General features: G+C 60.7%; 2 protein-coding genes across 10 annotated transcripts in view; one reads left to right on the plus strand and one right to left on the minus strand.

Moving 5' to 3' along the window:
• The window catches only part of DENND1A (DENN domain containing 1A), a 533,349-nt gene extending 530,095 nt beyond the window's left edge, over nt 1-3,254 (plus strand). For 4 of the 6 annotated variants that reach the window (XM_070379017.1, XM_070379019.1, XM_070379018.1 and 1 more), the window contains one exon: nt 205-3,254. In XM_070379017.1, coding sequence (XP_070235118.1) covers nt 205-1,392 — 1,188 coding nt within the window. In that variant the 3' untranslated portion in view covers nt 1,393-3,254. The remainder of the gene's footprint in view (nt 1-204) is intronic. The other 2 variants (XM_070379021.1, XM_070379022.1) reach the window with 1 other exon arrangement.
• Nucleotides 3,255-4,308: 1,054 nt separating this feature from the next.
• On the minus strand, nt 4,309-26,947 carry CRB2 (crumbs cell polarity complex component 2). 4 transcript variants are annotated; one of them, XM_070379013.1, is made up of 13 exons: nt 26,778-26,947; nt 19,512-19,835; nt 17,004-17,199; nt 16,718-16,857; nt 15,866-16,051; nt 15,570-15,683; nt 11,965-12,828; nt 11,368-11,876; nt 10,638-10,803; nt 9,268-10,051; nt 8,318-8,434; nt 7,569-7,686; nt 4,309-5,764 (listed from the first exon to the last, which is right to left on the minus strand). In XM_070379013.1, exons 1-13 carry the CDS (start codon nt 26,878-26,880, stop codon nt 5,540-5,542), a joined length of 3,846 nt encoding a protein of 1,281 aa, XP_070235114.1. In that variant the 5' UTR covers nt 26,881-26,947; the 3' UTR covers nt 4,309-5,539. The 4 variants fall into 4 exon arrangements, with proteins under 4 accessions (XP_070235114.1, XP_070235115.1, XP_070235116.1 ...); XM_070379014.1 differs by lacking the exon at nt 15,570-15,683; XM_070379015.1 differs by lacking the exons at nt 16,718-16,857; nt 17,004-17,199.

Genomic DNA, 26,947 nt, shown 5'->3' on the forward strand with positions numbered 1-26,947 from the left:
CTGGCCTGGAGTCCAGACAGACCTGGGCTTGCTTTCTACTGCTGATCTGGGCCGAGCCCCCAACTTCCCTGAGCCCCAGAGACCTAGCTGGCCACACTCCCAGGACCACAGCCCCAGTGTCCCCCTGGCGCACAGGAGGGGGTGGGGAGAGCCCATCTGTCCCCGGTCAGCTGCAGTCATTGCCTCCCTCGCTCTCTCCGGCAGAGGCTGGACCTGGGCAGAAGTGACAGGAGCCGTGGGACACCAGGGGCCTTGAAGCTCGCCCACCCGCACAGCAGGCTCTGGAGCCTAGGCCAGGATGACATGGCCATCCCCAGCAAGCCGCCCGCCGCCTGCCCCGAGAAGCCCTCAGCCCTGCTCGGGAACTCCCTGGCCTCACCCTGCAGGCCCCAGAACCAGAATGGCCTCCTGAACCCCAGCGACAAGGAGGAGGTGCCCACACCCACCCTGGGCAGCATCACTATCCCCCGGCCCCAGGGCAGGAAGACCCCAGAGCTGGGCATCGTGCCCCCGCCTCCTACTGCCCGCCCAGCCAAGCTCCAGGCCCCTGGCATCGCCCTTGGCGACTTCTTGGAACAACTGCCGGCTGAGCGGGAAAGGCGGGCTGCCCTCAGCTCAACCCCATTCCCTGGGCTCCTCTCCAGTGCTGCACCCCAAGACCCCACTGAACTGCTCCAGCCACTCAGCCTGGCCCCAGGGGCTGCCGGCAGCAGCAGTGATGCCCTGCTGGCCCTGCTGGACCCACTTAACACAACCTGGTCAGGCAGCTCCCTTCCACCAGGCCCTACAGCCCCAAATGTAGCCACCCCATTTACTCCCCAATTTAGTTTTCCCCCCATGGGGACCCCCACCCCATTTCCACAGCCATCACTCAACCCCTTTGTCCCACCTCTGCCAGCGACACTGCCCACCATGCCCCTGGTCTCTGCACCAGCTGGGCCTTTTGGGGCCCCTCCTGCTTCCCTGGGGCCAGCCTTTGCCCCCAGCCTCCTGCTGTCCAATTCTGGCTTCTGTGCCCCACATCGATCTCAGCCCAACCTGTCTGCCCTCTCCATGCCCAACCTCTTTGGCCAAGTGCCCATGGGTACCCACTCCCTGCAGCCTCTGGGTCCCCCAGCAGTCGCCCCCTCAAGGATCCGAACATTGCCCCTGGCCCGCTCAAGTGCCAGGGCCGCCGAGGCCAAGCAAGGGCTGGCCCTGAGGCCTGGAGAACCCCCACTCCTCCCAGCCAGGCCCCCCCAGGGCCTAGAGCCAGCACTGCAGCCCTCTGCTCCACGAGAGGCCAGAGACCCCTTTGAGGATTTGTTACGGAAAACCAAGCAAGATGTGAGCTCGGCCCCAGCCCCCGGCTCCGTGGAGCAGCTCAGGAAGCAATGGGAGACCTTCGAGTGAGCAGCGCTGAGGGTGGGGCGAGCCAAGGCCGGCCGGCCCTGCTTCCCCTGCTGCTGTTTCTACCCAGGTTCTACTGGTGGGAAGGGATGGGAACCCTCTCTGCCGCCCCTCCTCCTTTCCACACTGCCCATCTCTGGAGAATGGCGCCAGTTCCAGCCTGGGAATCGACCCAGCTCCTGGGTGCCTGTCCTGTCCCGACCCTTCCCCTGCCCCCCTAGTTGGGTTTTGCACTAAAGAGGTCAGCTGGGCCAGCGATTGCCCCAGGCCACATCTTACCCACCTTCCCTCTGGAAACTGCCCACCAGGAGCCCCGCGTGTCCTCAGGATGTCTCCTCCTGAGCCCCGTTCTCTTGCCCCAGCTGCAGCCCAGCCCGCACACCCCACCTTGATGGGCACGAGTGTTGGCGGTACACCAGCTCGTCTGCACGAGAGGCACGTGGTTTGGAGTTTGAAGTAAGGAACCCCCCTCCCCCACCCCTCCCCAGGTGGAGGATCTACCTGGCGAGGCATTTCCAAACCCTGTCTAGCAATATGCACACTCTTTCTTTACTGAGTCTTCACCCCAACCCCTCCACCTCCGTTTTTCTGACTTGGTTGGGATCTGGGGGCTGAGGGATCCACGGGATCCCTTGTGGTAACCAAACCAAGCCCCAGCCAGCCCTGCATGAGGGCCGGGAGCACCAGCAACTTTGATTATAGAAGACAAGACGGCAACAGGCAAACCCAAGAGCATTGGGACGGGTCCGGCCGCTGTCCACACTCTCCCTTGGGTCCCTAGAGGTTCTCCTGGTCTCCAGTTATGATCACATGAGGCTCAGACTCTTGTCGAGTGGGTCTCAGGGGGCAGAGCTGAGAAGCAGACACCCAGACCCCCACTGGAAGGCCAAGCTTACCACCACAGAGATGCAAGGGTCCCAGTGCCTGGCTCCTTGGGGCAGGAGGGGGCAGGGCACTAAGCCCCTCTCCAGGCCCCTGGTGAGTGAGCAGGCTTGGCTTCTGGCAGCCTGGAGGCAGGAGGGCTTGGAGTCACCCCCTCCCTGCCCACCTTGTGATTCCTGCCAGCATAGAAGTTCCTGAGGCCAACATCACCAAAGCTGAATTGAAATGTTTTGTTATTATTTCTTTTATCTTTCTTTTCCTTTTTACTTTTATTGATTTGATGGAATCTTGAAATTGACTAGTTTCAATAAACCAAGTTAAAATATGGCCCAACCATTTAAGAAAACAACCATCTGAGACATGCAGGAAATTGTGAACATTTCGACCTGATTTCTCATTTCCTATTTGTGAATGGTCAGACACACAGTCTCAGGGGTGTCTGAGGGGGCAAGGGGGTTTCTAGAGGCCCCTATAACCCCAGGGAGCCTTGTCATCATCTGAGGGACTGGGAGATCACCCCCACCCGTGAGTGAGCGAGGCCCGACCCTGAGGTTTGCTCCAACAGCATGGGGTGTGAAGGGCTGCTGGCCCCACACGAGCACCTTCGTCAGTCCCGGCCCCTGGGGCAAGTCCTCTCTTTCAGTCTCTGCAATGTCCTCTGGCCACCGGAAGCAGGGCGCTGTGTCACGCCTGGGCCACACGGGTGCCTCTAGGACACTCAGGTGTTTCAGCAGAGATTGCAGATCCATCCTGGGCAGACCCCCGAGCCCTGTCCTGACGGGGGGCAGAGTCTTAAGGCAAGAGGTGCTCGGTGGCCTCAGGGAAGCCGAGCCCACCCCATGGTCTCCCTGGCTGGGGCCGGTGGCAAGAGCACCATGTTCACAAGAGCACTGCTGTCTCTTCCCTTGCTGGACTGAGTCTGCAAATCCAAGGATGAATTTTGTGTGTGCGTTCAATAAAATCTTCTTGGAGAGAAACTGGTATCTCTGTGTCCTGAGGAAGCTCTGCAGGGAGGGGACTCCACCTCGGGGAACCTTCAGCATCTGCGTTTGTAGAGGTAGAGGCAGGACCCATGTAGTCGTCAGGAAGGCTTTGACCCTGGCCCACCCCCAAGCCTGTTCCCATTCAGGCCTCTGAGGGATAGGCTGGTCACAGTTGGGCACAGGGCTGCCGGGCCCCACACAGCAGGGCTCCAGGTCACCAATGACGTCAAAGGCACCTTGGCTCCAGGAAAAGTAAAGCTCAAGGGGATACCTGGATACCTGGTTGGAGAGGATACCTGAACCAAGCACCCAGAGTGGATGTTAAGGGTGTCCCCACCCTTAACTGTCCCCACCCCTCACCCCCACCTGCCCATCATTCTGTCTGTGTCTCCCTCCCTGGTCTGTGCTTGAAAATTACAAGTTCGCAGAAGTCTCAAGAACAAGAGGAGGACAAAAAAGAACCACCCAGCTTTTATACACTGGGGTTCCACCCAGAATGTCTTGTCTTAGGAATCTGCAAAAACACAGGTTTGCCAAATCTCTGACTTGATGAACTAATCAAGGCAGCAGCTTGGCTAAGCTCATGGTACCAGATGTTTTCTCCCTGCCTTTCCCAGGAGCCCCAGGGAAAGTTGGTCCCACCTCCTACAGGCTAAGGACCAAGCAAGCCCCTGGAGCCTAGCGTCCAGCCTCAGTCCTCCCACCCCATCCTGTGGCCCCATCACCACATGGCTCCACCTCCCACTGATTCCTGTGCCTCTGGAAGTTGGATGAGACCCCTGCGGGGGCTGGGTAAGGTCAACCTACAATCGAGAAGTGGAAAGGGGTCTCCTGGTCTTGGCACAGGGGGCGCTGGCCTGGGAAACAGGAAGGACCAAAGGGCACATGTCCAGGTCAGGGACAAAGGGACTCTGAAGCTCAGAGGCCAGGCCCTCCGACAGATGCCTATCAGAGATCCTAGTGTGGCGGCATCACCAGGGAAGGGGCCGGAAGCAAAGCGGCCAGCTCTTCCCCTCATCTGTGTCTGTCCACAGGACCAGCCCCGACACAGAGGTGGTGCCAATGTTTGCTGAGCACCTGCCTCAGGGAACAACCCTGAGGGCTTCCTACGCATCCTCTCCTCAAATCCTCCCAGCGACCGTTAGGGAGGCGACTGGTCTGCAGGTGAAGGAGCAGCCTCGCTGGTGCGGAAGGAACTGGAGAAGCACAAGGTGGGCAGGGAGGGTGGCTCCTCCATCCTCATCGCCCCCTCGGGGAGGCCCCTTCCCCGTGCCCTCCCTCTCCCTTCCGGACACCTAACAGGACGACCCAGGTAGCCCCACAGCAGGCTGGACTGTAACGAATCCCAGAGCCCCATCCTTCCCCATAGTCACCCACCATCTTCACAACAGCCCTGTGAGGTAGGCCAGGGCTGCTTTCCGCGTTCTCCGAGCAACAGGCCCGCAGGAGGCAGACTGTGCGGGCCCAGACACTACCCCCCCAACTCCACCCCCGGCTCCTGCAGGTCTGCCCTGCAGTCCACATCCCAGACAGCGCCTGGCTCCAGCGCAGGGCAGTCAAATCTCCCTCCAGGAGCATCTGTTTGGAGAACCGGGAGCTCATATATTAACCTCTGGCTCCTGCCCCCCATCCTGCTGATTTCCAGCTGCCTCCAGGCCTCCGGAGACGGGAGGTGGGAGAAGCTGCCAGAGCTGGGGCTCTGGTCCTTGGGCCAGCCCTGGCCTGGCCTCCAGGAGCACTCGTGGCCCTGGGCTGCCCCTGTCCCAGGACAGAGAAGGTGGTCTCCTCCGCCCAGCTGCTCCTCCGTGGGGCCAGCTGCACCCACTACACGATCACACGCACAAACAAGGACAACATGCCCACGACCCCATCCCTAACACTCACACGGGTATCTGCAGATCAACAGTCCCGGGTACACACACACTTACACACATGTACGTATACACACACACCCCAAAACACATCGTGTGCACCCACAGGTGCTTCTCCCAGCACAGCCGTGCATCTGCCGAGGTGAGACCTGGCGGCTGGACAGTGAATGTCCACAACGTTACAGGCGCCTCTGTTTCCCTGAGCGTGCCCCTTCCCCTCAGCCCAGCACGGGGCAGGGGCAGGGGCTCCTGGCAAAGGGGACACTTGCCCAGCAGGTATCCTGAGCCCTGCAGCAGCTCTCCAAGGCTAAGAAGTGGCCAGCCATTTCCCTGCAGGCTCCCAGAAGTGGCCTCCTTGGGTCTCCAGGTAGAAATCGAGGCCCTCACAGGGGCTGGAGCTGCAGCCAGGTGGGCCTAGATGAGTCTCTCCTCGGGCGGCACCTTGAGGACGCTGTCCATCTCCAGCCGGGCTCCGGCCACCTCCTGCTGGCTCGGACTGTAGGTGCCCTCTGACTGGCGGCGCTTTCTGGCCGCCAGGATCCCTGAGAGGAGGCCCAAGAGGAGGAGGAGGAGGCAGGCGCAGGCCGCGGGCACTGCTACCTCCAGCAGCGGGAACGGCAGCGGCAGTGGTAGGCCTTTCTGCAAGAGACGCAGTAAGAGGCCTGAGACAGTGGAGCTGGGGAGACCCCACCCCAACCCCAGGCCCTGCAAAGGAGAGGAAAAAAGCACCATGGGGCGGAAGCTTCCCTGAGAGCGAGTGAGAGACCTGGCCCCAGGGGTATGCGAGCAAAGGAGCCACCTATCATAGCCACTGCAAGGGGATTCCTGTACAACCAAGGACTTCCAGTAGAAGAGAAACACATTTACTGAATGCCTAGTAGGAGCTCAACCCCAAGCGTGGGGTTTCACGTAAACCTCACAGTGATCTGATGAAGTGAGAGCGAGGCTGCCCGTGAGGACAGGAATCTGTGGTTTATTTTGTCCACCCGTGTATCCCCAAAACACTGAGAGGACAGCCTGCTCAGTAGACACTCGGTAAGTATGAGAGGAGAACACGGAGGCTCTGCCCAGATTCCCCCAGACACACGACTAGGGGCTGATGAACCAGGACTGGCACTGCCCTCTGTCCACCCCCAACACCATGCCATGCCATGCCCAGCTCACACTACCATCCTGCAGTCTCGAATTCCAGCCAAAGGTCCTTCCTTCAGCTGGCCAAGGTGGGCCTCAGCACCCAGCCCTGCCACCCCACCTCTCTCAAGAGACACCCAAACAAGTGATGGGACTTGATGCTTCCCAACCCCAAAGGGCGCTCTGGTTTTTTGAAGGTCTGCAAAGACCATGCCTAAGCCCCAAGTGGGAGGCATCTCAGGGCCAGGGGGCCCATGCAGGGCATGAGGTGGAGCAGGCTGACCTGGTTGATGGTGAGCTCAGAGTCCCCCAGCCGGCCCCCACCCCCAGGAGATACACAGACCAGGCTGTGGGGGGCCCAGACAGACACCTGGATGCCCCATCAAAAGATTCTACAGACCTGGAGCTCTAGAGCCCCAGAATCACAGATTTCTGGGGAGGGGGCAGAGGCCCAGGGTCTCAGATTCATCGGCCCTCCCTCCATCCCATGAGACCTCTCAGCCCACTGCAGCCTGGGTCCCAGTCTCAGCCCCCAGCTCTGAAGAAGGTGCCCAAGGCTGTAGAGAAAAATTCACCCCAGCCCCGAAGCAACCAGGGCAGGCCAGCCTCCAGCCTGGGGGAGCTGTAAAGCCATTTCCTCCCTAGGAGGAGGGCGGGAGGGGGAGCCAGAGGCTGTAAAGTTCAACTTGAAAGGAAGCATTTCCCCAGAAGCAGAGGGGATTGGGGTTTATGACCCGGCCCGCCAGAAGCCTGTGGAGATCAAGGCGCCTCCCGAGGCTTCGTGCCCCTCCCTTGCCAGGCCCACTCTGGCTCACTTCTGCCTGGGCCTGCAGAGTCCGCTCTGCCCCCTTGGAGGGGAGGGGGCCAGAGGGAGGTCCATGCTCAGGCTGCCTGCTGGCCCCCATCTATTCCCCCCCTCCACCGCCCCCTTCAGCTGCGCCTGGCTTCACGGCAGCCAAGCCTTCTCTGGCTTAGAGTCCTGGGCTCCCCAAATCTTCCTACTTTCCAAACCTGGCTCAGAAACCACCAGAGATTACAGGCTCCTATATCCACCAACGTAAATCCCAGAATTCACTGCGGTCCCCAGAGGAATGGTCGGTGGGGGAGGAGGGGGCGGTCCCCAGGCTCCCCCAGAATGAACAGACCTCCTGTGCAGGGGTGTGGAAGGGCCCTGTCTCCTTGGCCTGCTACTCCCCACCCTGTGACAGGTCCAGGAATAACTCCACAGGCCCTGTACACACGCCCCCCGCCCCCCACAACATCATCTCACAAAGTCCAAAACAAGCCACCCTCCCCGTCGGCCATCACTCACCACCACTTCGCAGAACTGGCCTGAGAACCTGGCATTGCAGACACATTCGTACACCCCATCAGCTGCCCGGCAGGTGCCCCCATTCAAGCAGGGGTTGGCTTCACAGGGGATCTGACATCTGGGAGGCAGGGAAGAGGGCGGGGCTGAGGAAGCTGCTCCCTCCCAGGCTGCCTCTAGCTCCCCCAGCTCCTTTACCTCCTCAAATCCGCCCCACACCCTCCACGCCGCTCACCCGCTGCCCCCAGCACGGTCCCAACCCGGTTGGGCCCTGCCAGGGGGACCTAAGTTGAATACGACCCTCATTATGCAGCAGACCCCTTCACCCCAACACTCGTGACCAAGAACCACCCTCTCACTCCATTGAAAGCACAGGGGAGCCTGTGTAAAGGCGCCTGCCCAGGGATGCTGACTCCGACAGGAGGACCCAGAGCCTCTATTTGCATAGTATCCCCACGTGGTCCTGATGCTGAGTGTGGTGCTCTAAGAAACACCACTAGGCAACTACTCTCCAGCAGGTGTCTGGTAACAGAGGATGATGGTCTTGGAAGCCCCAGAAGGAAAGATCTCAGGTGACAGAGGTGGAGTGTCTAGCGCAGTGATGACAGTAAGGTCTGACTAGGTGAGCAAGGATCCATACCCCACTTCACCCACCCTGGTTGGAGGGGATCCGGACGTCCACTCCCTGCCTTTGGATCTGTACTCTCCACACTCCCCAGCGCACCTCCCAGGCTTACGGAGCCCAGACCCACCTCTGCCCAGCAAAGCTCTCCTGGCAGCTGCAGTTGGCCCCCTGGGGCCCCTCCTCACACTGGCCACCGTTGAGACAGGTGATGTTCAGGCTGCACCCCTCTGGTGGGACAGGCAACCTGAGAGAAAGCACAGGGGCTGGACTTGGGAGAGGACACAGGGGACCTGGCCCACCCCACGCCCTGTGGGTCACTCAGGCAACCTGAGCCTTCTGCATCATCATCCAAGGAATTCAGGGCCACCTCCGACAGACCCTGCTGGAAGTCGTGGAAGTAGTGTCTGGGGTGGGAGGGGTGGGACACCGGGCTGCCACTCTACTGCTCCAGCCCCACCCCCAACAAGGTGTACCACAGCTAGACCCTGGCAGAACCCTTGGCGGCTCAGAGACCTTTGAGGAGCTGATGAAAGGTAAGGACCCTCCCGGGGTAAGAGCAGGCTCCTGGACATAAAGCCTGACCTTCTTTGCAGGGAGAAGGGGAGTCAGACCTCTGCCAGACACCCTTCCATAAGCTTGGATCCGAAAGAGCTAGAAGTCATAGCCAAACTGAATATGGGAAGCGGCCAAGACTCCGAGCATCCTTCTCTGCCCCTGTCCCACGGGACTCAGGGAGGGGGGAGATGTCCGTGATGGGCAGCTCCGCAGGAGAGCCTCTTAAGTTTTCTTCCAACACTAGCTCTGGTTCCCCCACCCCCACTCCCAGAGGACAGCTTTGTTTATCTCAACTTTAAATTCACCCGGGTGTCCTGTATTTTATCTGGCAACGCTAGGGGGCTGTTGTTCCCAAGTTACAGATCACAGCGAAGTGGCTCAGAGAAGGGACGGGGCTGGCCGATGGAACCAGCGCTTCCCCAGTCGGGCTTCCAGTGTAGTCTGTCCCATCCACCGCCCCCGGGGGCCTACCCTCAACTCCTCACCCCTCGGACCCAGGCCACCCCGGCCGGCCGACCGCACCTGCAGCGCGGGCCTGCGAAGCCAGGCGGGCAGCGGCACTCGAAGTGACCGTCTGGGTGTGCGTGGCAGCGGCCGCGGGCGCAGGGCGCCGAGCGACACGGGTCGGCGCGGTCCTCGCAGCGCGGGCCCTCCCAGCCCGGGCCGCAGGCGCAGGCGAAGGCGTCGAAGAGGTCGCGGCAGGCGCCGCCGTGCAGGCAGGGCGAGGGGACACACACGGGAGCGCCGCTGCAGCCGAGGTGCGGGGCGGGCGCTCCGGGCCGGGCCGAGAAGGGCTCGCGGGAGCCGGGGGCCGCGCCGGGCCGCGGGCGCGCCAGGGGTAGCGGGTGGCCGCCGAGCGCCACGCGGCCCAGGCAGCCCGTGAAGTTCTCGGCCAGCAGGACTCGCGCGGCGCCCGGGCCGCGCAGGAAGTCCAGGTCGCCGGCCAGGCCACGCAGCGACACCGGCGTCGCCGCGCCGTCCAGCCAGAGCAGCCAGCGCGAAGCGACGGCCGCGGGCTGCTCCATGGCCAGGCGCACGCGGTGCCAGGCGCCGTCGGCCACACGCGGCCCGGGCGCTGGCAGCACCGCGCGGGGCAAACCGGCGCCGCTGCGCACGCCGGCCGCCAGCGAGCCGTTGCGCACCGCCAGCCACACGGCGGCCGGGCCGTCCTCAGCGCGCAACAGCCCTGCCTCGGGGTCGCGAGTGCGGAAGACCAGCGAGAGGCCGCTGAGAGCGCTGCCCGATGACGCGTTGTGCCCGCTGAATTCCGCCGGGGGTCCCTCGCGGAACGTGGCCTCCGCCACACCTGCGAGGGGAGAGAGCGTCGGAGGACGGCCTCTCGGCCCCCACCCCAACCCAAGCACACCTGGGTGATGTGGGGACCATTCGCCGCCTCCACTCCCCCAACCCCCGCCGTTTGGGCCTGGGGGCACACACACCCACCTAGGATCTAATCCCAGGAAGTGTTCCCCGTACCTCATAGAACTCTCTTACCTCCAGAGAACCAACTCTGGGCAGCCACGCTGCCCCCCAGGTCACAAACCAGGCAGTAACACCCCTTCAGAAAATCCGCCCACTCGCTCTTCACTGCAATCCTTTGAACTGTCTTCTTTTTAAAATGCTGAGCATGGGCTTCTCCTGCTGGCGCCCCCATGGCTCCCCCAGAAAGTCCCAAGTTCTTATAAACCTCACAGGCCTTTGCACGTGCTTTGCCCCCTTGCTGATATGTCGCTCCCTCTGCCCAAGGTCTTATTCGCCCTTGAAAACCTAGCAAGTGCTCTCCTCCTCCAGGCTGCAACCATCCTGTCTACTGTCCCTGAGCCCTGAGGCAGGTGACGGATCTAAGCCAGCTTGGGTGTCCAGCATGTGGGCTGCCCAGGGCAGGCACTCACAGACAAAGCCATCAGGGACCTCCTCACAGGTGGCAGGCGGGAGACAGGGCTGGCCAGGACACCACAGCTGCTGGGCACACGTGGGCCCAGTGAAGTTGGCAGGGCAGGTGCAGTGGAAGTCATTCCAGGTGACGAGGCAAGTCCCACCATTGAGACAGGGCTCAGGCTGCAGGAGAATCGGGACAGGGACTGGCTCAGGCCTGGGGCTGGCATCTCCCCACCGTAAACATCCCTACAGTGGCTCTTCACTGGGCACCTACTGCAGATACATCACCTCCTCACAAACAGATAGGAAAGTACCTAGCATTCCCATTTTTCAGATGAGGAAACTGAGGCTCAGGAGAACCCAACTGCCTGAGTCACCAAGGCAGTAAACAGAGCAGCCCAAGCTCACACCCAGGCTATTCCAATTCTAGGGCTGGTGCTTTGTTCATGACCCTGGGTGTCTCTGTCCACCAAACTCCTGCAGAAAGTCTTGGGCAGCCCTCTGCCCAGGCTAGGGTGTCTGTCTCAGACCACAACTGAGAGGGGAGGTATGGGGACTACCAGAGGGCAAGATCAGCTTGCCAGAAAAGAAATGGAAGCGAACCCTGCTCTGTCTTCAGCCTTGGAACCATGGGCAGACGCCCCACCTCCTGGTGCTACCCTGACCAGTAGAAGGGCATGCTGACTCCCAGAGATGCAGGGAAGATCCTGGAAAAAGGACCCACCCCTTCCTCTTGGCACTCACATTGCATGTGTCCTCAGAGACGCAGCCCATGGTGAGGTTCCAGGACTGCCCGTGGCCGGGCACGCTGGGCAGGCTGGAGTTCCCCAGCAGTGGTGGAAAGAAGGGGAGGTGGAGGTCATTGAGTCGCACGTCCTGCATGCAGCCTCGGAAGGGCCCACCCCAGGGCTCGGCGTCACCAGGGAGGAGCCTGCCGCCCACGTGCACCTGCTGCCCCACACCCCACAGCTGATCAGGCCCGAAGCTGAGTGTCACCAGGTGGCGGAGCCCGTCATCCCAGCGCCCCGGGAGCACCAGAGCAGGACTGCCCAGTGCCTCGGCCCGGATCTGGCCCTCGCTCAGGAACACTGTCAGGCCAGCGACCGAATCGTTGGTGAGCTGGAGCAGAAGGCCAGCAGGTTCCCGGGTGCGGAGGAGGAAGGACACGGTGAGGTTGGGGCCTGGCGGCTGGTCGAGTAGGAAGGAGGCAGAGCTCAGGGTGCCCCCCAAGCCAAAGGTGGCAGCAGGAACCTCTGCAGGGAGAGAGGGTGCCAGGCGTGAGGCCTGCAGGCCACGGCAGGCACAGCCGCTGCCCTGGGGCCCACCTGGCCCGTGCCTCACCATCAGCACACGTGGGACCGCTGTAGGGCCGGGGGCAGTCACAATGGAAGTGAGTCCACAGGTCCACGCAGACCCCTCCGTGGGCACAAGGCGGAGGCTGGCAGTGCTCCTGGTGCCAGCAGCCCAGGAGGACATTCTCACCAAGGTCCTCGGGCAGCAGGAGATGCCCATCCACCTGCACATCCTGGAGGCAGCCTGCAAAGGCCACGCCGCCCAGCTGGGTGAAGCGGGACCCAGCAGGCGTGGGGGCCGGGGCAGCCGTGGCCATGGGACTGGAGGCCACACAGAGGTGGGCGGGACAGCCTTCATGCCAGAGCCGCAACTCCAGGACCCCCAGGCGGAGCGTCACCTCCACTCGGTGCCAGTGGCCATCATTGAGGGGTGGTTCCAGCAGCCTCAGGACGAGCACATTCTTGCCGTGGCTCCAGAGTGTGGCCTGAAGCCTGGCCTCCACCAGCGCCAGCTCCACGCTGCCTTGAGTGTCAGAGCACGTGGCCAAGGCACCCACACGTATCGTGGTACGAAACCTCAGGGCAAGACCTAGGGAGCTGCCAGCTGGCACCGAAGCCCGTACGGGGTTCCCAGCCACCATGGAGAATGTAGTATTCTGGCCACAGAAAGGTCCATGGGTACCAGGTGGGCAGCGGCAGGTGTAACTGTGAACCCCTGACTCGAAGGTAGGGACGCAGGTGGCAGTCGGTGGGCAAGTGTGGCCCTGGCAGCCGGTGAGTGGCACAGAACAATCCAATCCACCCCAGGCCTTGGGGCACCCACAGATGTAGCCTGCCACGGTGTCTTCACAGGTCCCACCATGGAGGCAAGGCTCCGACAGGCATTCGTCCATGTCTTCCTGACACGTCGGGCCTTCGGGAGAGACCAGGCCAAGGCTCAGCACCAAGGCCAGAACCACAGTCTTGACCCAGAGCCTACCTGCCTCTTGGGACAAGGAGCTCAGTATCCATCAACTGAACCCATTCCCAGTTCTCAAAGGACTTCTTGAGGTCCTCAGAAGTCCCCAGAGGCTGGAATCCAGGATGCTCCCTTTGTTCCCACGTCTGGTGAGTCTTCGGGCCCTGTGAGGTCCATCCCCTACACGCTCGCCAGTGCCTGCTTTCCTCCCACCTTGCCTTCCCGGACTCACGAACTCTCTGGGCCACAGTCTAGCGTCCTCTAGTTCACCAGTCTTCAGAACCCCCTCCATCATCCGCCTCTACGAGCAGCCAGAGATCTAACTCGTGACCTGGCCCAGCTCCTCTGCTGCGTAATGTCCCATCACTCCCCCTGGCACTCCTGATCCCTCATGGCCTGGGCACTATCAAGCATTCAGATGTCAACCCGCCTTCCTACAGACCTCGAGCTGCCTGTTCCTCCAAGCATTTCCTGGAAGTCCTGCCTCTGGGCTTTCGCTCATACTGCTCCCTCTGCTCGGCATGCCTCATTTTCCTAACCCTGCCTTTCAAACTCCTACTCATCCAGCAAAGCCCAAATTCAAATGGCCAGTCCTCTAGGAGGCCTTCCCTGGCCCTCAACCGCAAGCTACTGTGTCCCTCCCAATTCCTTGCCTACTCCCAGGCACAGTTCCCCAGAACCCTGGATTGAAAATATCTGTTTACACAGTTGAGATCTTCTCCAGGGGCCTGGGTACGTCCTTGGTGCCCAGCAAAGGACATGACATGGCCCTTGTGAACAGAGCGATGAAATGGAATAGGGAGCGGAGGTGGGTGTATGCATCTGTGGCACTGGAGCAGGCCCTGGCTCTAATGCCACCCCCATCCCTCTGCCCTAGGACCCTCGCTCTGGCAGTGGGGTCACCCTCCCTTCCAGGAGCCCCCAGGTCAGGTAGTCTGGCCCCAGAATGGATCTAGAAGCCACAGCCCCACCCCTGCTCAGTCACAACCTCCACACAACCACTGAGGCCAGACCTGCCTGCGTAACCCAGCCAGGGGGGACCCAAACTTAGAGAAGCCAGCAGGATTTGAATCCTGGCCCCAGTCAGCCCACAAACCACCGCCACCTTCCGGGGACAGCCAGCCCCAGCACTCCACCTCCGCCTGCCTGAGGGCCCCACCCTGCCTACCTGCCAGGAGCCACAACACCCGCAGGAAGGTCCCCAGAGCCCGCAGCCCCATTGCATGTCCCCACGGACGGGCTGAGAATGGCGGGCAGGCACCGAGGCTGGGGAGCCGTGCTCCCCGCCTGGCCGGCCGCCTCCTCCTTCAGCACGGACTCTGGAATGCCAGGCACTGGCCTCCCCCACGCCCAGCACAACCCAAAGGGAGGATGGCAAGGAGCCCAGCCCCACAGCCGGGGTTCCCTCTCCCGGGCCCTTACCTCAGAGGGCTGACCTCCCTGTCACCCGTCAGCTGAGCTCAGCGTGGGGAGGAGCTGGGCTTCCGCTGACCCTACTGAACCTGGGGGATGACACACCCACGAGAGAGCCCCTCCGGCTTCCTCTGTAAGGCCGGGGGGTCAGAGCCCGAGCTCAGGGGCCCTGCTGAGGAGAAGCACAGTGCAGAGAGTGCTCTGCAGAGCAGGGCGTGCTGCCGTGGGCCCACTGTGTGCCAGGCACCCACGAGGCCACTGCCTCTGGGGCAGGACTCAGGGAACCCCAGCTCTGGGGCGTGGCGGGGAGGAGATGGGCCTGCAGGGTGCCCAGGGGTATTGGCCACCCGGGAGTGGGAGGCTGAACCCCAGCATCTGTGTGTGGGTGAGGGTGGAAGGGATGGCAGTTATCGCCCCCTCCTTCCCCTGGGCTGGGGAGCCAGTGCCCAGGAACCGTGCCAGGGAGAGGAGGCCCTGCATTCTGAGCAGGAATGCGGGCGGGCAGGGGGAGGTGCCACAGGCATTCCAGAAGAGCAGGGACGCTCCTCGGGCTCATCAGTGTCCGCAGGGAAGGATGTCTGTGTGTCTGTGTGTCCGCCGTACCCGAGGCAGGGAGAGGCCTCTGCAGACCCAGCTCCCGCCCACCCTTCTCCAGACACTGTCCCTCAGCTTTCCGTAACACGCCCCCCACCCTCCACCCACACACCACCCTGCCGCTTCCACCTCCTCTGTCCCCTTCCCCGCAGGCCCCAGCCTCTGCCCAGCCCTTCGATGTCAGGTGTCTAGAGTTCTCTCTGCCCATCATCCCACACTTCCTCCCGGACAACCTCGGCTGCCTCTGACCCCAACTGCCAGGATGACCCTCCTGACCCCCAGTCTCAGCCCCCCACCCAGACTCCTTCCCGTGGGTGCTCCACAAACAGACTCAGGGTGGATGACTGAACCCACCATCCTCTCTACCCAGTGCCACCCAGGGCAGAAACTCAGCCCTCATCTCTGACACATCCCCCTCATGCCTGGAATAACCCTCAGGACCTGGAGCATGCCCCTAGTAAGTATTTCTCAACCTCTACTCCAAAACATTTTCCCTCCACTCCCACCCCCTAAGCCCAGGTCACAGCTCAGCCCTCTCTCCTGTTGCCTGGGCCACTGCCCCTACCTCCTCCCTAATGTCCTTAACCCCATCAACCCAGCCTCCACACATCAGCCAGAGGGGCTCTTCTTGCCCCAGGCCCACCAACTCTGACCTGGCCCTGCCCCAGTGCCCACCCGACCCCGGGCACCTGTGTAGCCGTCTGGACAGTGGCACTGGAAGCCATTGGGCAGGTCCTGGCAGAGGCCTCCACTGAGGCACGGCCGAGAGGCACACTCATCTACATCCTCGCCGCAGTCATCCCCTGCAAGAGGCCCAGTTGTGGTTCCCTCCGCCTCCTCAGAGCCCAGCTGGACTGGAAAGGGCCCATTTTTACGGCTAGGGAGACTGAGACCAGAGAGAAATGCTTGAACCCAACTCCAGCATCCCTCCCCTGCACTTGGACACTACAGACCTGCTTCCCTAGAAGGGGGGCAGGGGGCTCACCCTCAAAGCCCGGAGGGCAGCGGCACACGAAGCCAGCAGCCTGGCGAAAGCTGAAGTCATCTGGGAAAGTGGCCTGGATGCCCCCATAGAGGGTTGGATCCGAGCGCTGCAGGCACTGGCCCCCATGCTGGCAGGGGCCCACCGCACATTCGTCCTCATCCACCTCGCACCGCTCGCCACTGTAGCCTAGGGACACACACATGGGCATCAGGTCACACGGGGCCACCAGGCAGCACTCCTCCACTGCTGCCCAGCCCACCAGGGCCAGGCTGGGACAGCAACTCAGAACACCAATCCAGATACTCTGAGGCAGGGGCACACGGGACAGGAGTGACCGGGACCGCCTTCACCAGCAACATGTGACTAATATCATTACTATTTCTAGTATCACTGAGCACTCTGCTCCTGCAGGGCCCTGTGCCAAGGCTTCGTGGGCTTTACTCATTTACTCTCCTCACAACGGGCTTCCCAGGTGGTTCAGTGGTAAAGAATCCACCTGCCAAGCCGGAGACCTGGGTTGGATCCGGAGAAAGTTTCCCTGGAGAAGGAAATGGCAACGGACGCCAGTATTCTGATAATCCCACGGACAGAGGAGCCTGGCAGGCTACAGTCCGTGGGATCGCAAAGAGTCTGACAGGACTGCGCGAGCAGGCAGCAGCAGCGGCTCCCAACAGCCCAGGGGTAAGTGCTATGATCAGCCCTGCTTCGCAGATCGGGAAACTGAGGCCCAGAGAAGCTGCAGTCACGTGCGCGCACTCTGCACCAGCGCACACCCGCACTGGCATCCCAGGCCGGGCCGCCGCACCCTGTGCCCCCGGCCCCCTGGGAGCGCGCGCGCGCATGCCCACACACCTGGCCAGCAGAGGCAGCGGAAGCTCCCGAGGCCCTCGAGGCAGGACGCGTTGTTCGCGCAGGGCGCCGACGCGCACTCCAGAACCTCTAGCTCGCAGCGCTCGCCCTCGTAGCCCGTGTCCGCGCAGTCGCACCGGAACCTGAAGGGGGCGCGCGGCCCGAGCTGAGGACGTGCCCGAGCCCCCAGCCCCCTGCCTCCACCGTACCCTGCCTCGCGCCCCTCCCCGTACCCCCGCGCCGGCACACCGCGCAGCCTCCCCGCCCGGGGGCACGGCCTCCCGCTCACCCGTTGACCAGGTCGCGGCACACGCCCCCGTGTGCGCACGGCTGGCTCTGGCACTCGTCCAGGTCCAGCTGGCAGCTGGCGCCCCCGTAGCCCGGCGCGCACACGCAGCGGTATGAGCCCACGCCGTCCAGGCACGAGCCCCCGTGCAGGCAGGGCGCCGAGGCGCACTCGTCCACCTCCGTCTCGCAGGTCACGCCTGGACAGGGCCCGAGACAGACGGACAGCTGCACGCCCAGAGGGAGAGCGGAAGAAGCCGAGCCAGGCTGACCCCAGACCCACTCCAGACAGTGTGACCAGCAGCGGAATGTCAGGATCCGGAGAGGATCCGTTGGTGCGTCTTTCCAGAGCAGGTGTTTCTTGAGCCAGCAATGGCAGTGAGAGGGAAACAACACAGACCTCCCTGCCCCCTAGAGCTCACCGCAGTCTAGCCCGGGACACGGGGGATTAGTCAATATTACGTAAATGAGGATTGATTTTTCTATTTTGATAAGCGCTACTGTGGGTACGTGCTAGATCCTGTGACGGCGAGAGTCAGGGTCTTAGCCTGGGGAATCGAGAAAGATGAGAAGGCACTGGCTAGACTAAGATAAGGGCTTGTGCGGGTAGTTGGATTCCAGGGAGACTGTTGGTGAAGACAAGGGGAGAGTGGAGAAGGTGGGGCAAGAAAGCGGGTGGTGACAGGCCTTGGGGCCAAGTAACACGATCCGACCTTATCCTAAAAGTTTTAGGCGGCTGACTTATACGGTCTTTTCTACATTTTAGAAAGCTCACTCTGTCGGCTTTTTGTGGAGGGTGTAAGGAGGGACCCCAGCAAGGAGAGGCACTCCCCAACGAAAGATGCTGGACCAAGGTAACCAGCTCCTTCGGGTTTTCCCTTGTACCGTCTTTTTTTTTTTTTTTTTTTTTAAATTGAAGGATAATTGCTTTACAGAATTGTGTTGGTTTCTGCCAAACTACCGTCTTGCTTTTAAAACTGAAAGTCCTGTGTCCTGGGAACCCTGTCAGTCCTGGACAAAATTAAATCAGTTGGGAGACTCTTGCGGGAGGGGCTGTGTCGATGAAGGGAGATAGAGGAGCTCAGAGGTTGGAAACGAGCTGCCAGAGTTCATCGTGGAGCCCACTTGCCTTCGAACACTCCAGTGGCCCTGCCTCTGCTCCCTCAGTGGGATTGGTCATGGGGGGCCAGGGACCCAGCTGGCTCCAGCTGGAACCTTCCCCCATTCCCGGCTCAGTGAGCACAAAACAGAGCCCCTCCTTCCTGTGACCCAGCCCCACTCCCACCCTCTGTGCCAGGGGGAGCCAGGCCCAGGCCGCCTGGAATCCCAACCTCCCCCGCCTGGCTCAGAGCGGAAGGAGGAGGAAATGAATCACAGCAGATGCTGCCCCCACTCACGTCCACAGCTCACCCAGAAAGCATTACCCAAGGCGTCAGCACCACACATCCGGGCACGCACACACCTGCTGGCGCCCCCCACCCAGACGGTTCCCACAAATGCATTCAGGGAGCCCAGACACCCGTGGATGCTGGCAGAGACAGAGGCCTTTTGCATGACCTCCTCACACGTCCACAACTAATCTGTCCAGACACCTGCACTCTCACGTGATGAGAAAGGTACACAGAACCCACTTCCGAAGTTTCGTTTTCATCTGTGTGCCGAGATGTCTCTCCATGATACAGCTCCTCTCCTGGAGCCAGCCCCCCAGTCTGTATGCCTAACTCTGAGTGACCTCAAACTGCCCTCTGCAGTCAGAGGGAGTCATCTGAATTCAGGAACCCAGAGTGTCCACACTGCAGGCTCCCAGCTGCCCTAAACCCAGCCTCACCCCCAGACCTGTCCCAGCTGTGCCCTCCTTCCTGATGTGCATGCAGTTGCTCCAGGTTGCTCTCAACTTGGAGCCTGAATGGGACTGGGACGGGGACTTTGGAGGAAGGAACTGTCCCCCTCAAGACAGCAGAGATCCCTGGGGGTACATCTACATTACAGTTTGCGCAAGACCACCAGTGTCTCTGCAGGAGCTGTGGGGGGGCTGCCCACAGGGGTGGGGGGTCTGCATGACAACCTGAACCATACCAGGGGTGTTCATGCTCTCGAAGCATCAGATGAGCCACCAATGACAGGTCTGGAGTGAATCGATACTGGAAATACTGTCTAGACGTGTCCTCATTAAAGCCAAAGCAGGCCTATCTGTACTCTAGTCCCAGAGACGCCCGAAGGGTGTCTCCACCCCCAGCATCACCTGAACCCCACAAGGGACTGAAATAACATTGTCCAGTGCCTGTTCTGTGCCAGGCACCGTGCTAGTTCTCACTCACCCACATTCTCATCCAGAGCTGCCAGCTGCCTGAGAAGCATCAGTTCCGCAGCACGACCAAGAGTGGGTACACCCCAGAACTGCCAGGGTGCCTAGAGCGGGTCTCTATGCTAAGGCCAAAGCCAAATTCACGATCTGACCTCTGAGTCGCTGACAGGACCGACATTACACGCCTCCGGGGCAGCTGGGCGTTACCTTCATAGCCGAGCGGGCAGTGGCACTCGTAACGATCCGCCAGGTTGCGGCAGGTGGCCCCATGGTGGCAGGGCCGGGACGCACACTCATCGATGTCCAGCTCACAGTGTGGACCCTGGAATCCCGGCACACAGTAGCAGCGGAAGGCATCGGGCCCTGGGCCCTGGGGCACACACAGAGCGCCGTGGTGGCATGGCTGACTGGCACAGCCCCGGGGCTCCAGGGGCACGCAGCTGTAGCCAGCGTTCTCTGTAGCCTGGCACTTGGTCCCTGGAGCGCATGGGTCTGAGGCGCAGGCACCCGGGGTCTCTGAAGGCACCGTCCCTGCAGAGAAAGGAGACTGGCTGGGCAGGGTGGACAGGGGCTGCTGGGATACCTCTCTCCCCACACTCAGGCCCATCCCCAGATCCCAGAGTTGGTGAGCAGTGGAGGTCGTCGGGACTCAGGAGAGAGGGCCAAGGGGTCTACAGACAAGGTCCCAACAGGCACCCAGATCTGGGAATGGTTTGGGGAGTGTCTCCTCTGTAAAGGAGGACCCAGGCTGCCTGACTCCCCAGGCAGGATTAGTGAGCAGACGCCCCCTGACCCTGTGAGCTCCGTGCTCCAGTGCCCGCACATCCCCACAGCACCCCTTGCAGGCAGGCGCTATTGGGCCCACTTTACAGGAGAGCGGGTCCAGGCTCAAGTGTGAAAGTGAGGTCTCTGGCCTGAGTCCTGGCTCAGCCTTCAAGGTCCGTCCGAATGCTCCAGCCCCACCTAGGGAGGGGTCCCTGGCCTCCCACTGCCCACTCCGCCACTCCCACTGGGGGTCTGGTAATTCCATCCCTACGTGAAACTGGAGATGGAGGACTTCAAAGGCCCCTCTCCCCGCTCCACCCTGCTTCCCCTCCCTGAACTTCTCACCGGATCTGCCATCAGTAAATGTGAGCGACCGCACTGGCCGCGGTCACAGGGTAGAGGGCAGGTAGTGAGACATGCTGACCAAACTCCCAGCTCCAGCCACTGGACACGTCTCCACGAGGCAGAGCTCCCTCTGTTAGAGGGTCACCTCCTGATCTGCGGCCCGCCTCCCTCCCGCCCTCCTTTGCTAAGGGCCTGTCAGTGTCAAGCTGGTGTAAGACCGTCTGAGCCACCAGGGAAGCCCAAAGTGAAAGCGACCCCATGGACTCCGTCCATGGGATTTTCCAGGCAAGAGTGCTGGAGTGGATTGCCATTTCCTTCTCCAGGGTATCTTCCCAACCCAGGGATCGAACCGGGGTCTCCCGCACTACAGACAGACGCTTTACTGTCTGAGCCACCAGGGAAGCCCCTGTAAGAACTTAGAAGCTGTGAAGGCAGAGAGTCCTGGGTTCAAACCCTAGTTCAAAACAAGCTGTGAGACCTCGGGCAAGTCGTTTCTCCTACTGAGGGATGATAACGTACATGCCTGATAGGATGAGGGCAGATTGCAAGCCTTGGGACGGCAGTCAAGTGCCCACACGTTCAAAGAACTCCGTATGTGATTGGGGAAGGGAGCGGCCCCCAAGAAGGAGGCACACCCCCACCCCCCTCCATCCCCCACCCCCGCACCTGGTGCTCCAAGGTGCCCCACCCCCACCCAGGTTGTCATCCAGACACTAACCAGGCCCCAGCACAGCTTCGAGCCCTGTGCCTCCCCTCCCCTCCCCAGCAAAGACCCCCAGATAAGGCTCGACAGCCTCTCAGGCGTCATCCACATTCCAGCAGGCAGGGCGGTCCACCGGCAGGGAGACAGAGGTACCAGCCAATGATCCAGGGAGAGACCTGCTGTCAGCCCCACCCCCGGCTCCCAAAGCACGTGGTACAACTCAGCCCGGGCTCACTCCCGGAGATTCTCACTAAGAGGGGGTTGGGGCAAGCACCCACCCAGGGCCGGGCCTGTGCCAAGGAGGACAGAGGGTCTGAAACACTGTGCAGCCAAGACGACCTGGAGCGCTGAGGTTCACAGACCCTCTCTGCCCACAGCCCCACTCCCCCAAGCCTGGTTGCATGGGTGAGGACAGGGGGCTTCTGGGCCTCTGGGAGGGGCTTATGGGCAGCTTGTTTTTTTCCCGCCCTGAACCATGATGGCTGGTCAGCCTTGTCCCCCAGGGCTAAACAGTCTGAAGGAGAGGGGAGGATGCTGTGATGGGCATCAGACCAGCTTGTGTGAACAGTGGGGTGTGAGCAGTGCCCACCTTGTGGGTGTTGTGAGGAGCCACTGAGGGGACGTGAGTGAAGCCCTGCTGGGCACCAGTGAGCCTTCAGTGAGAACTCTGGCCATTTTGACCTGGGTCCCTGGACCCAGAGCCCTCAGGAGGATCAGCACAGCACCCGCAGCTCCCACTGTGAGGAACCCTGTCTCCTGGGTCCTGTGCCAGCAGGCCCTTCATTTGATCCTGACAAGGTGTCCCTCTTCGTGTGTGTGACCCAAGGGTTCTTGTTGTTGTTGTTGTTTAGTCACTCAGTCGTGCCCGACTCTCGCAACCCCATGGACTGTATCCTGCCAGGCTCCTCTCTCCATGGGATTTCCCAGGCAAGAATACTGGAGTGGGTAACCATTTCCTTCTCCAGGGGATCTTCCCGACCCAGGGATCGAATACCCTACATTGGCAGGAGGATTCTTTACCGCTGAGCCACTAGGAAAGCATGACCATCCTAAGGGATCCCACCCCAATCTGGAGCTTTGCCCCCCGATTCAGAACCCTCTATTTCAGAGCAGACTGGAGAGACAGCGCCTGGGGGGACAGGGAAAGTGCTTTGTCCCCGAAGGAGCAGGTGGCCCCAGGAGACAGAGCCCGGCCCCACTGAGGAAGGAGTTTTCCTGCAGGCAGAGAGGGAGGGAGCCCTCTGTCCCAGGAGGCATGCAGTGGAGCGGCGGTCTGCACCACAGGGACAGCCATCTCTCTTGTGTAATCTCTGTTTTCACATTTACCTTAGGGGGTAGACAGTGCTACCATTCCTTTTTCACAGTTGAGGAAAGCGACGCTCAGAGATAAGCGACTTCACAGTTTCCCAAGAGGGCCTGGAATCCAAACCCAGGTCTCACTGCTCCAGAGCCTCCACCCTGGGGGGTTCCAGCATCACCCCAGGGCCTGTATTAAGAATACAGATGCTAGGGCCCCACTCCAGACCCAGAGATGCAGAACTGTTGGGTTCCGGGGCCCAAGAATCTTCACTGCAGCATGCTTCCTGGGGAGTTCTTTGCACACTGAGGCTTGGGAACGAGCACTGACCTTAGGCTCTCTGCCTTCAGGGAGCCAGCCCAGGAGGCCAGGCTCGCCCAGGGCTGAGCGGAGGAGAGGTGAGGATGGCGGGTCAGAGGCGGGGCCTTCCTGGTCTGGCTGGAGGGGCGTGGCCTGTTGCCAGGGTGACGAGGGGCCTGTGCTTATCTTTACAAATCCTTCCTGACCTCTCAGGCTGCCTGGGACGACCTGGCCAGGGAGGGATTAACGGACACTCGCCCCTCCCCTCGGACCTGCTGCCCTGCCCTGGAAGGCCCAGAACCCACCTCCCGGAAAGGAATCTTCTTCGCGCAAAGGACAGGATTATAGTAACAGGAACCGTTCGTGAGTACATGTGTAGCTCTGCTACGTGTCTTACATCTATTATCACATTATTGAGTTTGAGTTAAACTGGAAAGGATGGGGGCCATTAAGAAAACTTCTGTTTAACTTGCCCAGGATCACCCCTCGAAAAACTAAGCAGCAGATCATTTCCAGCCTTGTGAGAAGTCCACATCTCCCAGTGCTTCTGAAACTCCCATCCTGCAAACTCTAAATTGCCACCCACGTATTGTCACTTTAGAGCATTCTAGCCCGCCCTCCCCCAGGCACTGAAAGAGACTCGAGACTCAGAAGGTTTGCCTAAGAGTGCAGTTTCCAATATCAGCCTGGGCGGAGAGGGCAGTCTTCCCTGTCCACCCTGAACCCAGCTGCTAGCAATCCCAGGGTGTTCCAGGCCTTGCTGGTGCCTAGTAATGCCTACATTATGTGCACTTGTAACAGGCCTAGTGAGAACTGCCAACTCATGAGAAGTGTTTGCTGAAGGTGGGTTTTGTGAAGCTTCTCATCTTGACAACGCAAAAAAGAGAATATATCTAAGAAGCCACCCAAGATCCCTTAAGACATGCTTCTAGGGAAAAAATTATCCATCTAGCAGCATGAGGCCCCAAGGGCAGGGCTGAAACAGTGCAGCGCAACTGAGACAGAGCATCCGGAAAGGGCTAAAGGACTCTAACAAGGGAGGAGAGTTCGGGACAGTCTTTTACAAGAATGTTTATCTCCTGAGGTTAAAAGGCAGCATTTTGATAATCCCAACAATAGCCGTCATGGATCCACTGCCTGTCCTTTGTCCTCATTGGCAAATCCCAGTGTTTCCAAACCACGATCTCAGAGGGCTGGGGCCATGGAGGCAGGCAGTTTCTGGAAGGAGGGTGAGGCGAAGCAGATGGGTTTCCAGACCTGCCACCCCAACAGGCCACTTTTAACTGTTAGTGGCCTCTGGCTTCTGTCTAAAATTTCCTTTGAAATGGGGTTTCACGCCAAACCTAAGTTACAGAACCACTGCATTTTCTTGCTGAATTCTTGTAGCAGCTCTCAGCATGAGCTGGTTTGCTGCCTTTAGACAGAAGCACAGAGAAGAGAGGTGACTGTCCATAGACTTGTCCCATAGGCGGCTGTGAAATCCTCAGGTGTGATTCTGGGCAAGTTACTGACCTTCTCAGGGTCTCGCTTTCCTCCTATGTAAACTGGGGGTATCAGAGTTGACCTCACAGAGCTGTTGTGAGAATTAAATTCCATCATGCTAGTCCAGTAGCTTTCGACTGCAAGGAGATCAAACCAGTCCATCCTAAAGGAAATCAACTGAATATTCACTGGAAGGACTGATGCTAAAGCCAAAGTTCCAATACTTTGGCCACCTGACTCAAAGAGCTGACTCACTGGAAAAGACCCTGATACTGGGAAAGATTGATGGCAAGAAGAGAAGGGGGCAGCAGAGGATGAGATGGTTAGATGGCATCACTGACTCAATGGACATGAAAAATTGAGCAAATTCGGGGAGAAGGACAGAGGAGCCTGGCATGCTGCAGTCCAGGGGGCCACAGAGAGTTGGCCATGACTTAGCAACTGAACAACAAAAATCCAGCAGCACAGTGCCTGCCACATAAAGGCTGGTGTATTATTTATTCAGTATCTTTACATGGGGCAAGCAGTGACTATCCAACAAATCCTGACGTTGGGGTGCTAGCATGTGGCTCCTTCTCCCCGCCTCTGTCTTCCAGGTCCCCTCGCAGCTCGGGCTGGAGGAGGAGCTGGGTTTAAGGGCTGGACTCGCCACCCCTTTGTCAGCCGGGCTCCCCGGGTGAGCAGGCGGCAGGGAGGGAGGGATGTGAGAGCCCGACATGCCCCACTGTGCTCCAAGATGCTTGGTGCTCTCCTAGCAACCAGCCAGGCTTTTGTGGCCGAGCGGGCCCAGACGGAGGGGCCCCGCTCAGGGCCTGGTAGGGGTGGGCGGCAGAGCCAGAGGCCCAGGGCATCCAGAACCCCATCCCCTCTGGAATGGAAATTACTTTTCAAATGACGTCATCTCCTGCCCTTGCCCTCCTGGCAGTCAGACCCTGGGGTCCTGGTCTCCAGAAATATTCATGCCCGTAGCACCCCCACCCAGGCTTTCTGGGGATCCCCAGGGAGGGGGCTCCCTGTGCTGAAATCGAAGGGGGAAAGGCTGGCCCTGGGGATCCCAGCAGGGCTAGGTGGGGGTGAGTGTGTGGATCAGTGTCCGTGCCCTTCTGCAGCGCCCGTCTACTCAGTGTTCACTCTGCCACAAGGTTCACGGGAAGGCACACTAGCGAACGAATGCACACGCGTGTGTGTCACACACAGGTGGGTGTGTGTGCTCAAGTGCATGTGTGCTGGCTCTACATGTGCCTGTGGACACCTGTTCATGTGGTGGTGTGTGCCCTGGTGCACGCCACCTGACTGTGCTGCTGTGGGGGTGGGGGTGCGTGTGCACACACACGTGTGGCTTATGTGTGCACATGTGTGTGCAGGTGCGTGTGTGCATGTGTGTGATCTATATGTGTGCACTGTCGGGTTGGGGACAGACACCAGATCCCCAGACCAGGGCTCCGTGCCCCTCGTGCAGAGAGCAGAGAGCAGGCCCCAGCTCCTTTTTGATTTGCCTCAGGGCCCAGCTTATAAGCCCCCATCCCTCCCTTCACCTCAGTTTCCTTGCTGCACACGGTGGGGGCTGGGGGGCCTCATCCTCCCCAAGGACCCGGCAGAGGGGAGCGGAGACAAAGGTTTTGTGAGCTGGGCCCTGTTAGAGGCTGAAGAAGGTCACAGGTAGGGGCCTCGGGGGGGACTCTGAGGAGGTGGGGGCTCCCCCAGTGGCTGGGCTGCAGAGGCCAGGCCACCCTCCTGCGCAAGGCTTCCCAGGCCTGGCCCTGTAGCTATAGTGACCAAGACAAAGCGTCCCCAGACCCCCCAGGAAGAATTCCAGCCCGCGCACACGTGAATCCACTTGGACAAAAGCAAAAACCTCTTGGTGAACAGTCTGGCTTCACAAAGCCCTTTCAGCTTGATCTGGGAATGCCAGGAGTGTGGGGGGCAACAGTACCCAGCCACCCCCCAGGGACCCCAGAGCATCCCCAGCCCTGTCCCTCACACACACACACACACACACACACACACACATGAAAGCGAGGCAGGCAGAAACCCTGCGTCTCTTTCCCTCTTCTCCACCGCAATCCACTGAGCTGGGGTCTGCGGCCCCCACCCCACGTCCTTATGTCAAGAGCAGAGATGGTTCATCCCACTTGATAACTTATGCCCCACAACTCACACTGGGATATAGCCCATCACACCCACAGAGCCTCAGACACAACTGCTGGCTCGTGCAGGACAGCTGTCCCACCTCACAACTTAAATGCACCCACAACCCACCGTCCACAACCTGCACACAGCTCACATCAGACTCCCCAGACTCAGGCCTCACAGGCAGAACACCCCAGCCCAACACCCCCCACCCCCCGCCTTACAGGGTACAACAGCCCACCCGTTACCCAGACCACAGGGACCACAGCTGGCCCTTTTCTGGACCCCAGAAAGTCCCCCTGGACGGCACGAGCTCCAGCGCCCCACAGCAGCACACCCTGTGCACCCCACCGTCGGGCCTGGCGCCCACATGGACAGCCCCACGGCCTGGGCTGTCTGCTTTGTGGATAGACCTAGCCCCAGGCCCCCCAAGCCTGGGACCCCAACTCACCAGCTGGTAGAGCGAGGACTGGGGCCCTGTGCAGCAGCAGCAGCAGCAGCAGGAGATGGGCCGAGGGCCTGGGGTCCCGGGTCCCAGGCCAGGCCAGCGCCATGGCAGCACTCTGCTCGGCGGCTGTGGGAACAGGCGGCCAGGCTGGCTCCACACCCCCCTCTCCCTCC

This window comes from Bos mutus, chromosome 11 (assembly GCF_027580195.1).
Source record: "Bos mutus isolate GX-2022 chromosome 11, NWIPB_WYAK_1.1, whole genome shotgun sequence".
NCBI classification, from domain to species: domain Eukaryota; kingdom Metazoa; phylum Chordata; class Mammalia; order Artiodactyla; family Bovidae; genus Bos; species Bos mutus.